This window comes from Polypterus senegalus, chromosome 10 (assembly GCF_016835505.1).
Source record: "Polypterus senegalus isolate Bchr_013 chromosome 10, ASM1683550v1, whole genome shotgun sequence".
In the NCBI taxonomy this organism is placed as follows: Eukaryota; Metazoa; Chordata; class Cladistia; order Polypteriformes; family Polypteridae; genus Polypterus; species Polypterus senegalus.
In genome coordinates, this window is record NC_053163.1 from 139,582,759 (window position 1) to 139,599,577 (window position 16,819).

Consider the following 16,819-nt stretch of genomic DNA (forward strand, 5'->3'; position numbering starts at 1 on the left):
GTAAAAACAAAATTGTTAAAACTGTTTTTGAACTGTCTGTGTGATAGAATGAGAACACCAAAAAGTCAAAGAATTAAATAACAGGTTAAATTAACTGCAAGAATCAGCTTCTAATCAAGAGATCAGTTAAAGTGAAATTGGTTGAACTTTGAGTCCCCGACTTAGCTGGTCATCTGTTGGCTTGCTTCACATCTCATTTCTGTTTGGCTGCCATTTAAGGAAAAAAAGAAGCAATTCAGAGGACTGAGTCTTAAAAAACAAGGCAAATAAAATTAAGGTAAAAAAAGTTAATCTGCAGCATAAATTTGTCACTGAATATGAAGGTATCAGGAAGGAAAACTGGCAGCCACTGTGGCCCCCTAGAATAGATGCTGGACACCCCTGCCCTAAAAAAACTTCAATATGAACTAGCCAAAAACACTCTGGACTGCAGAATTTTAGTTTCTCCTTATGTAAATTTGAAATTTACAGCCAGGCTAACACCATGTGTCATTAAAAAAAAACAAAAAACAAAAAAAACACTAAAAACCCAGTTTTCTAAATTGCCATTTTCAAAACTACTTTTTAGTTCTCTTAAAAACATAGATATGCATAGAATTATATATTTGCAATCATTATTAATTGCTACTTTCCTCTGTTCTCTTTCACCACCACCTGATCAAAGCACTGTGCAGTCACCATGTATGAATGAAAACAGATATTGCAACTTCCTACAAGACCCACTACATTGAATCCTCTATGACAAAGCCTAAAATAAAAACAACAAGGAAAGAATGAAGAACACGCACATGTTTTTTTTTTCTCTAGCTTAGCTGCAGTTTTTTTTTCTTGTCCCGTCCTCCTAACCATGTGAACTTATCATTGGAGTCTTATCTTCAGAGGCTCAAAAACCAATTCTATATATAAGGACTGTACTTCTCTATTAATTATATATATTTATATATACTAGCTGTCCCCCGCGGCTCTGGCCGCGTAGTAGTGAAACAGGACAAACTTTAAAAATCAATAAACAAACAGATATTGCTAGCTAAGTGGAAGCAAGGTATGCTGCAAAGTGTGCCGAGAGGTACACTGACTCGAAAGGAGGCTGGCGCGTGTGTGAGGAGGGCTCTGCCCAGCACCCCACTCCTGACATCACACTTCCCCCTCTCTTCGGCTTGCAGATTCTGTCTTGGATTAGTGCGAATGAATCACTCCTGCAAGTCACAAAATCAACCGAAATGTCCAAGTAAATTATAGAAAAAAACCCCGATCTAAATCTGTTAAGTAGTTCTCTGGCGAAAAGCAGACAAACATACAGACAGACGTTGGATTTTATATATAAGCTGGAAATCCATAAAGGGAGTTTTTGTTCCTAAACTTTCAATTCCTACCAGGAATCATCATCAGATGATCATCCATCCATTTTCCAAACCACTGAATCCTAACTACAGGGTCACGGGGATCTGCTGGAGCCAATCCCAGCCATGATTAGACTTAAAAGAATCCAAGGCAATATATAGTAAATAAGGGGCGGATTGGTGATATGAGGCCTAATCATGATCCTCCGATGATGATTCCTGGTAGGAATTGAAAGCTTAGGAATAAAAAACTGTTTTAAGATATGTGATTCATTTTCTCCCTTTGTGGATTTCCAGCTTCAAATATGCAAACCATATTACAGACCTTCACTTCCATATATACAGTATATCTGTAACTGTATTCTTATCTAATTTTAATTTGCTTTAAAATACTTCCTGAACATGTGCTATAGAAAGAAATGTTTTTGCCGTTGATACAAGTATACAATATTGTATCATTGTTCAGTTTGCAAGTCTCTTCAGTTTCTGTGACATAGATGCTGCCAACACTACAGAGGATTTTTTTTTTTTTGCTCAACTGGATAAAATGTCTATGTCCTGGTCCACAGATTAGCTGTGAATATGAGAGGTGAGCTGACACCAGGTGGGGAACCAGTAGCTGTGGGGTCTAAAGGCATGCCTGATCTCAGATAGAATAATAATAAATAGAAATGGAATAAGGTGGAAAACTGGTTGGAAGCCATATTTTCTGGAAGAGGTTAACATGTAAAGGTGTTTTTCTCCATTTCCATTCACAAGTGGGCTCGAATTCAGCCCTGGTGACAGTGTTCAGAGTAAGCATTTGATGAGTGATGTCTCAGTCTCTGCAGTCCAAATCACTGGAGGTCTGTCTTGGTTAAAGGATGTTTATATAGGCAGACCACATTACACTGGATTTTTGTGTTAAGTACAGCCTGTGCACAACACTGAAGGAGGAATGACATGCATAAAGGCAAATCTTGTTAGAGTAGCAACTCTGAACTAAATATCTGGATAACCCTCTATAATATTGTCAATTAATAAGCCAATACATTGAATGAATGCTTACAACTTTAGATATGTACTGCAAAAAGATCCAATTAATGAAGGAATTATTTGTAAATATGTAAAGTGTTAAAGCCTGCATGAATTATTTTAATGTTATAAAGCAGGTTGAAATACTATACAACTCATTAACAACAAACCTATTAAAATATTAAAAAAAAGAATGTTCATCTTTCAGTCTGTTTTCTATACAATCCTACACACTTTGACTGATTTGGATCAAATTTTGCATAGTTGCTCTCTTGGACCATAAAAAAAGATACTACTTTGGAACCCAAAATTTTGACCTTGGGGGTTACAGTGTTTTTTTTTGTTTGTTTTTTTTTCCTGTGTGCTACAGTTTGCATACCAGTGCCACCAGTTGGCTCAGAGCAAGTGAAACATCCAAACAGACAGAAGCCGGACTACCAGATGAAATAACCAGAGCTTACCCATGGGCGCTAAGTGCTGCTTTTATTTACTGTACTGTAATATAAAAAGGAGCATTGTGCGCTTTTTGTGGAGGGGTGTTCAGTGAGGCCTGATTGAGAGTGGAAGTGCAACACAACACAGAGGAGAATCTAAGGGTTGCTGTTTAACTTGTGTTTTGTTGGTTTTGCTTCATAATTTAAGCACTAGGAACTGTCATCCTTGAAGTAAAAGGATGGAGTCAGACATGACTTCAGGCTTCCAGCACAACAACCTTTCATCTCCCAGAGGATGGTTTCCTCTCGAAAGACCAAATCACAGTAAAACTTTTCATATCACATAGTTGGTTTTATTTTGCTTTACTTACATATTTTCACAAAAGTGAGTAAAAAACATCTTTTCCTCGAGTAAATAGTACCTGTAATATGCAATAAAACAATTACACATCCTTTTTGTTGTCACAAACATGCATCAAAAACAAGGAAGACGAGAATCAAAACTCGACAACTGTCTTGCATTGAAAAATGAATGTACCATATATGGCACGTTTTTAAGCTATTCCTTTGTACTCCATGCTCTGCATTGTTAAATGCCAGTGCGGGCAAGATACAGTATTTTTGTTCATTTATAAAAAGAGCTTAGCTTTAAAACACAACATACCATGTACCATGTTTGTGAAGAAATAACTTTGACTTGAAAAATAGCAAACTTATCCTTTAAGTGACACATTTGACGTTTTGTTGGGCTGAATGGCCCGTTTTGGTCAAAAGTTTTCCAACGTTCTAATTATGTGTTTTTTTTTACGAAAATCATTCAGAAATGTTAGCAACAAGTTATAGGGGTGGCAGGAGCAAACCTAGGTTAAAGTTCATTAAACTTGACCATCCCCTGATTAAGCAGGATAGATAGATAGATAGATAGATAGATAGATAGATAGATAGATAGATAGATAGATAGATAGATAGCAAAATGAAGACTACCTTTGTTGTGATCCTGTTCCATGCAAGTTTACAGTCACTGTAATTTATTACTATCTAATTTTAATGTTTGCCACAAACTGTTCCAAAATATGAGTTTGCAGTAGTCATCACTCTTTTTATTTAGTTCACAAAACAGTTGGCAACATGATTAGCAAAAAATATATGCCTTACCAGTTTCATTAAACGTTCCATTACGCATAGACGCCCTGGAAACGCTTTTCTAACGCTTACCCCCTAGACATTTCTGATCCAAATGGCACTCCATAACACTTCCGGATGCAACGTCTCAAAAGGTACAGTTAAGTGAAATACAATAAAGTGCGGAGATAAATCCCCTCGCTAAAAGCGCTTCAGTGCGCCGGCGCAACATTGAACAACCAAGAATTAGCAGGCTCCGCCTCATGTGCGCTTTTATTGGCTATCCCGGAAGTTCCCGTCCTAAATTCTGGCTGCTGGGTGGTCAGAGCTGGCCGTCAATCATAGATAACAGCCACTCCCCGTTTCGCTTTTCAGTTATTTATTTATTTTTTCACTCGGCTCCACCGGCGCGTCTCGGCTGAACGTGGAGGCGGCGACTGAGTGGCAGGAAAAACACAGCTACCCTCCCGAATCAGGGCGGGGGTTCCCCTTCACATCCAAAGCGGCGCATCGACTTGCCCCACGGACCATGTTTGCAAGCTGTGCCTGTCCTCGGGCGTTTCAGTAGGGATTTGATTTCATTTTCTTTTTCGGCCCTGCGGATGTCGCGGCGCCCAGCTCTGCCCTGCTCGCCGAGCGAAAGGCGCAGCTAGACGGGGGAGGGGCGGGGACTTGTGTGAGAAAGATCCGTGGCTGTGCTGGGTCTCCGGGAGCCATCCTCCGAGGACCCAGCCCTCCTGCTTTCCCGGAGCACCTACGGCGCGCTGGGGCGTGAAGGCGTCCATCCCTCGGCAACACAGGACTACGCGAGCCCGAGGCCCCCTGCCTGTGGAGCAGGGCTCGGCCAAGAGCCGGGGGGATGACTCTGGAATCTATGATGGCCTGCTGCCTGAGCGAGGAGGCGAAGGAGTCCAAGCGGATCAACGCCGAAATCGACAAGCAGCTGCGCCGGGACAAGCGGGACGCCAGGAGGGAACTGAAGCTGCTTTTGCTCGGTACGAGGTATATGTAGATTGAAGGCCTGGTTGAAAATAAAGGGGTGTCGGGTACACTGGGTGGGCGTGGGTTTTTGCGACAGATCTCTGAAAAATGGGCCTCACGGATGTGGGAATGTGACATCTTTGTGACCGTTGGGTGTGTCGGGATAGGTTAATCGATTTTGGGGTGCTTGATTAATCTTTGCTCCACCCAGGAAGTCTGCATTAGATTTAGACATAGAATACCCCGTGGGTTGTGCGCGTGCTTGCTTACAACGGAATATACGGGCAGTTGCACCAGTCCGTAAAGATTGACGGAATTGCTTCCAGAAAGACTTTCAAGGGTCATAACATGCGGTTGATTGTGGAATCTGGCTGAAAAGGTCTATTGCATTATTATTTTCGGGAATTATGGCTCCTCAGCACCCACTAGAAAATTGGTTTGTGTTTTATTTCAAGCCTTGGTAAAGTCTTGTGACTGGAGGGAGGGGGAGACAGAGGAGGGGGCTAAGGTAGCACAGCGTGACACTGATTTCTCCTGACCGGCCTGAAGCTTGTCTCTGATAAAAGGGTGCGCCAGTGGAGACCAACCAGATGAATGGGTTTCCAGTTTAAAAGAGAAAGCTTCCTGACGTTATTCAAACGGCCTTCATCAAATTCAGACAGCTATTTAATGTGCGTTTTTTGGCAGCTCAATTTATTTTCTGTATCCAAAGCATTAATGTAATTGCACTAATGATGATGGGTTCATAGGTTCAGAAGTGGAAAAGCAAAGCAGTGCGGGAGGACGAAAGAGAATACAGTAGATATTGCAATGTTTTTTGTTTGTTTTGGTTTTTTTTTCTGGAGATTTTATGGCATTCTTCTTTGGTGTATGGAGTATCTTCACTGCTATCATTCTTTGGTAGGATTATCCCCTCCTAGACTGTCAACAGTTTCTATGTTAATCTGGAAAATCTTTAAACAGAATTTGTATATTTATCACTAAATATACCCCATTTTTTGGACTTTTGGAAGAATGTTAGGAAATGTATGCTTGCCTCTTTCTGCTCACAGATATTTAGAACCACATTGCTGACCAGCAGGGGCATGAAAATGGGGAAAAATTCTGCAAATGTGACTGAATTATCATTATGTGTTTATCTTGTTGTTTTAATATGCTTTTGATAGCTTCCTCCACTTAGGTTATTCTTCTTCCATTGTTCCATCCATTCATTATCCAAACCCGTATCATTTATATTTTTATAGTCTTTTAGGGTCCAGACCCCATTCAGGCAGCACTGTGTGTAATTCTTGTATCTACCCTCAATACAGCAATAGGGGTATTCAGATAAAGAACGGCAAAAACAATGCCATTCATCAGTTATCTACTGGTTCCTTTCACCAGTTCTTGTATAGGCAGGCAGTGTGTCTTCGTGGATAAGACTTTGGACTTCAACCCCTGAGATTGTGGCTTCAAATCCCACTGCTGACACTGTGTGTGTCACTTTACCTGCCTGTGCTCTGATTAGAAAAACAAAGGAAATGTAACCAGTTGTATCTTAAATATGTCTTCTTGGGTAAAGGTGTTAGCTAAATAAGTAAATAATGCATGATAATTAAGAAATCGATTGGGGGGGCCACATAGTTACTTATCAGTTGTCTAGTAACGGCAGAAGTTTATATTAATCGGGTGTCTTTAATCGCGTTTCATCATTTGGCACAGTTACAAACACAAACTGGGCAGCACGGTGGCACAGTGGTAGCACTGTTGCCTTGTAGTAAGAAGGTGTGGAGTTTGCATGTTCTCCCCGTGTCTGCGTGGGTTTCTTCCTACAGTCCAAAAACCTGCAGGTTAGGTGCATTGGCGATCCTAAATTGTTCCTTGTGTGTGAATATGTGCCCTGGCTGGGATTGGCTCTAGCAGACCCCCATGACCCTGTGTTAGGATATAGCTGTTTGGACAATGACTGACTGACTGACAAACCCAAACAAAACTAAAGAGAACTGCTTCAACATTTAGAAATCGCAGGACACAAATGAAGTGTTGTTTCTACACAGTGATTTTAATGCTTTATGTGAGTTGTCTATGTAGGGTGTTAACTTTACTGTCTGTAATGGTGATTTATTTATTTATTTTTTTTATATATATATTTGAAAATTTATCTTCTCACCGACTTTAGCATCCATGTTTGGATTTTTACTGACCCTGAGCAGATTTTCAGATAGAAAGTGAAAGGTACTGCAAGTGAACAAAATATATAGTCTATAAATTTGATCTCTGGTAGAACAAGTTAATCAAAATGTTTGCTTTGTGAAAGTGTGACATATATTTCTAATCTCCAGAGGGGGAGAAATGATGAATTAAACAGTTATAAAAATTTTTCCTCAAAAGATGCTTTATTTAAGCTTTTATTTGCATAGGTTGAATATTGGTCTGCAAAATGTAGTAAAATACTTATCACACAAATGTACATCTTTCAGTATCATGTAAAATTTAAAATTTTTGTTTGTGTTGTGTGTATATACCATATTTCTTGTCTACTACTTTAAAGGCCTGTGCTAAAATTCCATCTCCATCTATTTTTCATTATTCCCTGTTTTACTTTTCTCCCAGTTTACAGCAATTTTGTTTAATACCTTTAAGCCCTCTCCCCTTTTTTTTTTTTTTTTTTTGTCAGGACCTGTTTTCTGGTTTACAGGAATATCTGACACTTTTTACCTGCTGTGTAGAGAGCAACGCAAACAATCAAATCATGGAGATGTAATTTTAGATGTACTTTTTATATGGTTACTATCTGCAATAAAATTCAAATTCTTGAAGTATGACCAGTTCAGATCACATTTTAAAACATATTCTTTTAATGCTCAATGTCAGTGTTGCCATCATGTGGAATGTTTATTTTCAAGTGGCCAGAAACTAACTAAATTTGAGTGTGGCCATGTTCAGTTTTTGTTTGGCAGATGTGTATGTTCAAACAGAACTAGGTGGATGTAGAAAGGAGTATTTTACTAAATGTCTGTTGTTAAGGCCAAAATTGTTGTAATCGACCACTTGCACAGTTTATGCAAACAGACTAAAAACCTGAAGTACATAAATGGATCATTGTTGAATACACAGTTCACAAGATTGTTTACATGTGCTTATTCCAAAGCTTTACCTGTGTATGTGCTGGTATGTTATACAAAGTGAGGGCACATAAGTATGAACAGTTTGGTGAAATGTTTGGCTCTAAAATATGCAGTTTTTAATTTTTCTGACTTAACCCTGTGGTATAAACACAACATGACAGTGTAGTCTTGAAACTGTCTGGCTGTGTTTGACTGCAAATATCTAGATACAGAAGTGTATTTTGTATGGCACTGTTAGCTCATTCTAAGCAGAAAAGTTCTTTATAAGCAGATCGGTACCAAACGAAGGGCCGGGACCACTGAGTGTTCTTTTTGTGTCCTGGGTGGAGTTAGTGACCTTTTAATGTGAGGCCGTTGCCATCCTAGTTCAACAAAGAGACAGACTTGTAGTATTTTATTATTTAAAAATACGCAGGCGCGGAGTTTCACACACGCCCCGTCCATTTTGCAATGCACGATGGGATTTGTAGTTTTGTTTTTCCAGGTAAAAGATTTTCTACTCCAGACTGTGAGAGATCTTCTTCTTCTTCTTTCTTACTATATAAAAGTGGTAAGGATTGTCCTTCCGTCCCGTGAGTGGAAAGCGTAGCGGTATTTCGCTTATCACAGACTTACTACTTTCGGCACGAAGCGACATGATGTGAGCAGAGTTCTGGTGCTCCCATCGTTCCCTTGCTTTTGTGCACAATGCGCTGGAAAAATAGACAAAATTATGTCTCTGGAAATAATTAATGTTGATGGAGTACAAATGCCTCCCCGCGTAGTAAATATCAGGGGGGTTCAAAAGGGTGACCTCAATATAGAAAAAAAGTTTAAATTTCATCACAAATATAACAAACTACAAGTATTAAAGTAATACCGCTCAAATGCAATATAACCAAATTTAATGAGTTTGTATAAAATATCAAATTGATCTACATATTGAATTGCCTTAAGAAGTGGTCAACTTAAAAGTCGGTCGCCTTAAAAGGCGGGTCAGCCTAGTGTAGAGTATATGGGTACTCCAAAGTTGTGGACACATCTTAAGTGTTCACTTTGGGAGCTGTATGAATAACATGAAGACAACATTGTCTATGATGGCTGTTAGGTTGTTTGGATTGTAGTATATGTTGTGGTAAACTGAGACCAGTGTCTGTTTTGCCTTGGTAAGTAGTTTAACTGTCCTGTGAGATGATTAAAAGAATTGGTTGTGTGTAGTGCCTGCTTAAAAAAATGTTTGTTTGTGGCGAAAAATGAAGAGTGGCATGCTTGGCCTATTTCAGGATGAATGTTTGGCTATGAAATATCTTTCTATGCAATAAATTTATTTTGATGCATATATTTAGCTTTACTGTTTTCTCCTGTTCGATTTCGAAAGACTAACATTTAGGTCATCCCTGCTCTCTGCTATAGGGCCCTGCCCTTTCTGGCATGATTTCCTATATCTTTTTTTTTTTTTTTTATTTTGTTGGTAGTAGAGCCACTTTGGGATTTGACATAGTCTCTATGACCTCTGTGTCCTTTCCTCAGCTTTTTTGAGTGGTATGCTGTCAGTCCACTTTTAGTTTCTGTCTTTTGAACTATTTTGATGTTCTGTTGACTAGCTTTGACATATTTCAATTGGTTCATTTTGTTGTTGCCATAGGCAGCCAAGTTTGACAGATTAGTACTACCATGCCACATTGATTTTGACAGTGAAAGTAGCCATTCCTATTGGGTACATTTGATCCAATTTAGGTCTGTAATTAAAATGCTTATAATTCAGATCAGAATGTTCCTTTGTGATGTAGTATGGACTCACTACTTGAAATATCAGGCCCAGATGGCAAAATGCACACTACAGACAAAATGTTCCATTAGGTGTTCTGGGTGACAGCTTGGGGTGTGTGTGTGTGGTGTTGGTTTTTTTTTTGGTAGATGTGGCTTCACTCTTCTTGCTTCCTTCAGGAATATAGGACAACCTACTTGCAGTTGCTACAGATATTAAGATGATGGCATGAGCTGTGCTAAATATAATTCTAAATATATTTTACTAGTCCAAGTTTTTAGATATACCTATGTCTTGAAGTGTTTTGTTTTTACTGTTTTCCCTGTGTTTCAGTAATAGTGAAGACCTGAAAACCTTGAAATAACAAATATGGAATCATGCACTGACCAAGAATTGTAGAATGAAAACCATATTTTAGTTTCTTGAAAATAGTCACACTTTCAGCTTGCTAATGGCTTTGGACACTTGGCATACTCTCAGCCAGCTTTATGATGTAGCCACCTTGGATGTTTTTCTTACACTCTTGAAGCAGTTCACATATATGCTGAGCACTTGTAACTTGTAGCTTACTTTTCCTTCACTGTCCAGTTTCTCACACCATACCATCTTTGTTGGGTTTAAGGTCTGTGACAATGGAGGCCAAGTCATTTGCTGCTGCACAATGTTACACTTTTTTTTTTTTGCTGCATAGCTATATCTTTTATTTTGGTGTGTTTTGGGTCCATGTCTTATTGAAAAACAAGTTATGGCCAAAATGGCCATTAACCAGGTGGGACCGCATGTCACTACTAAATGCTGCTTTTGTGACTGCTCTTGAAGAACCTTCCAAAGTGACTGATTGATAGACCTTTTCTTATGTAGTGATTGGCTGTCTTTGTTTTCCTTGTGAAGTGTTTGGTGGTTCTTGTCATATCATGCACTACTACAGGTAGAAATAATGGCAAAGTACAAAACTCAGTTTGTTGCTTCCTAATTTAAAATATAGTGTAATTACTCAGTAGTTTGAGTCAAAGCCGCAAAATAATACACATGATGTACAAAAATTGTGTAAATGTAAAAATAAGTTGACCAGTAGTTTTGTTGATTTTTTTTTTGGTAATGAGATGTCCTAATAATGGAGCTCCCATTGCATGCCTACTTTTTGTCTGTAGTATTTCTCATTAAAATGAAAGTGAGTTTTCTGGAAAAGTGAAACTAGATACATTACATTGTTTGTGGCCAGCTTTGTTCATGTTGTTATGATGGGGTGGTTGTTTAGCTTTGTTTTGTAGAGTTCCTATAACCAGATGAACTGGAGTCATGATGTACAGTGACACAATGTCAAACGAGACCATGATCTCCTCCTCAGAGGTGGATACGTTTTTCAGACGCTGCAATGCCATCTCGGTGCTATTAACTGAATACTCTGAATAATATGCTAAATATTTCTTTTAGATAAGTTATAAGTTCGATCACCTTTTAGGCTGACAACAGGTCTGAATTTTAGAGGTGCTTTATGGATTTTTGGGAGGGCAGTTCGCATCATTGGATTTCATTCTACAGTAGAATAATCCCGTCAGTTTAGATGGTTATTTTGGAGCTGCCTCAAAGTAGTGTTGACTCTGTTAAAGGTGATTTTAGTTTGTTTGTTTGTTGCTGGTTCATAAGTGGTGGTGTCAGAGAGCATTTCTTTTTTTGATGTGACATAATGTTCTTTGTCTAATGCACCTCCTTTGTCGGCCGGTGTAATAATAACATAGAGCCCTATGGAATCAGTACTATTTTCACAAAGGTAGTTTGGTGTGTTTTTTTTTTTGGTAACTGTAAAAGTAGCAAAATTAACAGAATGAACAATGAAATGACACTTTACATTCCTTTTAATGAAACTGCACACTAGCACAACTGAACCTTTATTTTGCAGTTCCATTTTGAAGAATGGCGTCCATATGCTGTTCAAAGGCACAGGGCAAATGAGTTTGACGAAGACTGCTCTCATTATTTTGGCAGTGTGTCTCCTTGTTTACAATGGCTATTAAAGGATGCATCTTTGTCATTTTGCAAGTGGTATATCTGACTTGCATGGCCACAAAGTCCTCTACAAACTGGCGTCTTGCATCTGACGATTTTTTTTTGTTTCCTCTATTACCTGAAGGTGAACACTTTTTTTTTGATCTTAATTTCTACTTGTTCTTGAGAGAGGTTTTAGATTTGACATGGTCATGGCAAGTTTCTTCTTGTCCAGTCTAAAGTATACTGGCAAAAAGTGCAGAAAGGTTGTTGTCCAGTCATTAGGATGTTGTATCCGCAGTTTTGCAGTTAAGCTCGTGGTTTGTTTTTTTGATATAGTTAGCGGTATCTGATACTGCTCGCTTCGACATTTCTGTCTTCAATCGTCATCCCTTCAGTCTCTAAATTCCGCACAGTTCTGTTTTTAAATCTAAAATCTGTTTTCATGTGTTTTAATTCTGTGTTTTCCGCATCGGGGAAATCTTGGGGCCCAAATAACGGTGCTGTTATCATTTTGTTGCAATCTTAAAGCCTTCTGTTCTGACAGCACATTTCTTTAAAAGATGTTTTGCATGTAACTTGTTGGCCATGACATGCCTTATTTCTTGCGCATTGTCTACCAGTATCTTTTCGGTTAGTATGATGTGTTCTAAGGAGCCCAGAAGTTCATGTCGGATGCATCTTTGCAATTGAACTTTAGACCTCTGTTGAGAGCATTTTTGTTCTGTGGTGGACAGCTGTCTTCAGGAGAAGTTGTATACTCAGGATTGTGGTTCATTAGTATGCTCATTCTTGGTGAGTGTATTCCATTTTTTTTTTTTTTTGTTTTGTTTTGTTAGCACATGTCTACAATTTCAGTCTAGCCAAATGAATTTTTTCCAGTCAGCCCGACTAGCTTTTATTTTGCGTGTTATAGGAAAGAAATGAGCCCAGAGGAACAATGAATGTGGCCCCCATTCCAAAAACGTCTTAGTTGGGACTGCAACCACATTCAACACATTGTGAAGCCACAATCCTAATTTCTGTCTCGCATCACAGTGGGTCTGCTTACTGTCAAAATATTCATTCACATTAATGCTTAATTTCATGTGTGGACTCTGTACTGCAGCATTACAACTGGGGAATCTCGTCTAATTTTCGTATGTTACAAATGTGCCACAGTGAGCAGTGGTTAACACTGCTGTCTGTTTAATCTTGAATCTTGCACCTGGGCACTGCCAGTACTTGAGCTTACCGTCTCTACCCTTATGTTTTTCTCAGAGTACTTTGTTTTTACTTTATATCCCAGAGACAGTAGTTTAAATGGGTACTTATTTTTTGAGTTGGTTTAGATGCAAGTTTGAGTGGGTCCAGTGAAGAATTTCCAAGCTGCCCAAGGCTGGTTCCCACCCATCACCTGATGTGACCAGGGTATAGGCTATTCTCCTGAATTGGAAGAAGTAAGACCGAATATGTCATGCATGTTTACGATACACACTAGAAGCAATAAATCTGTCCCATTGTCATCTTTTTGTGAACATGCAGCCTTTTTGTTTTTCTAGGGTCTTCGTTTGACATGTGGTAATGTCTTGTGCTTCGACTGTAAAATGTAAATTACATGTCCCTGAATGCTCAAAGAAGAGAAGTTTTCAGTCTTGGCTCTTGGATTGCAATTTAAACATTTTGTACTGCTTAAACAGCTTGCAGAGATGAGGGATTCATTTGGCATGTGGTGTAGTCCCCATTTTTTTTTCTAAATTGACAAACTAATAGGTTAAGTGTCTCTTTTTGCATTTCATTTGGAGTTGGTGTTGTGGATAGAATCTGCAGCTTTGTGGCTTAGTTTCTCACAAGTGGCTCTACTATACATTCTGCATTGGCTTTCAGCTTGAATATTTATTTTAGTTTGGAAAGTTTATTTTGCTTGTTTTTCATATAATTTGGAATCTTGCTGCACTGTGATGGGAGATGATTACAATGTTTGTTTCAAAATGTTTTGCACAATTTTGAAAACAGAGCTCAATTTTCAAGTCTATACACCATTCACACAACCACACACTAGTACCAGAAAACCTGAGGGAAAAAAAAACATGTAAAAATGTAAAACCATCTGCAAAATTAATCCCTTCATTCAAAACCATATACAAATTCATAAAACAATTTTGTCATCCTATGGCACACATACAGTTTATAAAAACTCGCCTTGTTTGAACCAGTTACACACTGCAAAGATCAATCTAAAACACTTAACGTTTGTACTTCTCTACTTTTCTAGTGAGGTTTTTTTTTTTTTGTGTTAAGAAAAATTGTTAGGGCCTAAGTATAGGAATATATTGGGGACCACGCATAAGGCCATTATGCGTACTGATGAATATTTATTTCTCTCCATAATCAGGCATTGGTCAAAATGTCCATACATGTGGACTTTCCACTGAAAATGAGAATAGAATATATTCTACACAAAACATATATAGTATATACTGTGAAAATGCAACAAAACAATTGTGAAGACAAAAAAAGAAACCTAAATATCATCTCTTTGCCTCGCTGGACCTGACCACAGGACCCCCTCTACATCACAGGCTGTTCTCTTTTGTATGACAATGAGAGGAGAAATCTTCTTGCATGATGAATCCATGCTTGCACAGACCCGGCATCAATTTGGTCACAACCTTCCTTCATGGCTTGAATGAGTGGTATTCTGGTATAGGGCTAGAGATTATAAACATTTCACTGCTATGCTGAAAAAAAATCTCCTTGATGGGATATCTGAAGGGAGAGTAATGTGGGAGGTATTGCACTAAAAATTGTGGATGCTGATGATTCCAGTTCTGGAACACAACATCGGTGGAAAGATGCATTGTCCCCTGATGACAATGTATTGAATCTGCTCTCCCTCCATTAGGCCTTCTGCTGTAACAATGTTGTGTATTCTATCCATTAATGTGAGTATATGACCTGTATTATAAGGACCCAGGTTGGCATGGCAGTGGAGGATTCCATACTTTGACAGCATCACACATTTTAATGTTAACACCAAGCTGGCCTAGGATGTTCACAATAGCTCTGTGGCCAGTGATGTTTCTCCTGCTTCTTATTACTTTTGTGAGGTTGAACTGTGAATATAAATTCATGTGGAACTGCATCGGCATCCATTTGCCATATTCTCTAAATAAAGACAAAATTGTGTAGTTCAGTACATCCCTACTATAAACATGCATGTTACTGTAAAAGGTTATGTATGTGTAGTGCATAGAACTTGAACGTCTAGTATTTACCTTGATGTGTTCATGCAGCAGGTCTTTTACTCCCTTAGAATTCCTTTCAGATGAAACAGTTCTACAGATTTTTTTTTTTTTGATAATACCTGATGAACATTGTTATTGAAGACGTGTGCTTGAATTTCTATGCAACATATAGTTATTGGCCAAAACCATGTTTATTGCTCTCTCTTTTTCTATTGAGGATATGGGGGATCCTTCCCCCTTGATGTACTTGACCTTCAGTCCAGTTGAGACCAATCAAAATACACATTAGGTGCCACAAAGCATTGTTGTAGTTTATAGTTGGCATTGTAGAGAAACATTGTTTATCACCTCTACTCCCACCGAATCGTCCTAATTACTGATGCAACAGTATACTGTATCTGCTGTATATGGTAGCATAGAGCAACAAAATATTAAATCAATGGCCATCTCTCCTCACCATTCACTTAATCAAATTAATAATTATCTACCCCATGTAATGAAATATAGTGGATCTATTCCTTTGTTTTGTGGCTATTATAAATGGTCAAGCCACCCTGCATTTTATATTTGTAGTCTTTACAGTGCTTTCATTTTCTGAAATCTACATACCCCCCCCCCGCCCCCCCTCGCAATGTTGAAGGGACATTCAAAGTTGTCTCTGAAACCTCTGGCACAAAATGGGAATCGGACCTTTGCAGGACTGCAGAACTCTGCATTTCAAGTTATTCTAGCATGAAATGTGCCGTTCAACCCGATCTAATGTTTGGCTTACTTCAGACATGACAAGGTTATGTACAGGAGTTATTTCTCAAGATTATTTAAGTCCGCTTATTGTTTTTGGAACACCTGTATTGTTCGTTCTTTTGTGTAGTAGCAGCATGTACAACAAACTAATTTTTGTTTTTTCAAATGAACGATACTGACTTAAAGAATCTTGTGATATTTGTTTCACCTTGAATAATTCATTCTTCAAATGCGCTAGATAGATATATAGATAGATATAGAGATAATAAGATTTTTTGGTTGAAATTTTGCTTCCTTATTCTTCAAGAAAATTTTGTCAAAGTTCAATTGTGTTATCTTGAATGCAGTGTGCTGTACATGTTTTTGAAATATAAAAATTTTAAGATTTGCCTGACTTAAAACAGCAAAACATTCAGTGTGACTTCATTTACAGTTAAGATTACTGCTTCAGATTTACCTGGAGAGGTTGCCGTTTTTCTCATCTGGCAGCCACTCCCTTTGCCCAAACAGATCATCAATACAAGTTAGTCAAATTCTGGGAGAAGTATACCAGGTCACTTCTCCTGCTGCTTGAAGGAAGGTTACTGTAGAACAAATGTGAGAGGAAAGGAATTTTGTAAGCACTGCTGAGTAAATATGTATTCAGTTTTTTATGGTATGTTATATGAAAAACAACTTTACAGCTGCTTTATCTGCATCTTAGAATTTCAGTATTACTGCAAGACTATATCAAAAAATCTCCAGACCTACACTTGGTCATTGTTCAAAGCAGCCAGCAATTTACCTTGAGACTTTAACAAACTTAACTCTGTTTTTGAAAGCTATTGAACAACCACAAACCTGTAAGGGCTTCATTATTTAACTACATGGTATTGTAAGGTAATGTTAAAATGTTTTTAATGTACTCTACTAGGACATTTAATTGTATTTCTCATATATATTTGAATATGATTTAGTGTTTCAAAAAAATTTAAAATAATATGGAAAGTGACTTTTTGAAGTAGGTTAAAATATTTCAATTTTCAAAACTGGTAAACTAAGCCCCAAATACTGTACATTCTCCTACTTTTTCATACTCCTACCCCTTGCTGTGTTTGAAAATTCTTCTCAGGAGTTA

The 16,819-nt window shown here is 38.2% G+C and overlaps 2 protein-coding genes across 3 annotated transcripts in view; one reads left to right on the top strand and one right to left on the bottom strand.

The window, feature by feature from the left end:
• The window catches only part of LOC120537713 (guanine nucleotide-binding protein subunit alpha-11-like), a 132,005-nt gene extending 127,957 nt beyond the window's left edge, over nt 1-4,048 (bottom strand). The window contains exon 1 of one of the 2 annotated variants that reach the window (XM_039766855.1): nt 3,944-4,048. In XM_039766855.1, coding sequence (XP_039622789.1) covers nt 3,944-3,971 — 28 coding nt within the window. In that variant the 5' untranslated portion in view covers nt 3,972-4,048. The remainder of the gene's footprint in view (nt 1-3,943) is intronic. The other variant, XM_039766854.1, reaches the window with a different exon arrangement.
• A 253-nt stretch (nt 4,049-4,301) lies between these two features.
• Nucleotides 4,302-16,819, top strand: part of LOC120537716 (guanine nucleotide-binding protein subunit alpha-11) — a 60,726-nt gene continuing 48,208 nt past the window's right edge. The window contains exon 1 of the mRNA XM_039766863.1: nt 4,302-4,905. Within this exon, the coding sequence (XP_039622797.1) occupies nt 4,770-4,905 (136 nt within the window). The 5' untranslated portion in view covers nt 4,302-4,769. The remainder of the gene's footprint in view (nt 4,906-16,819) is intronic.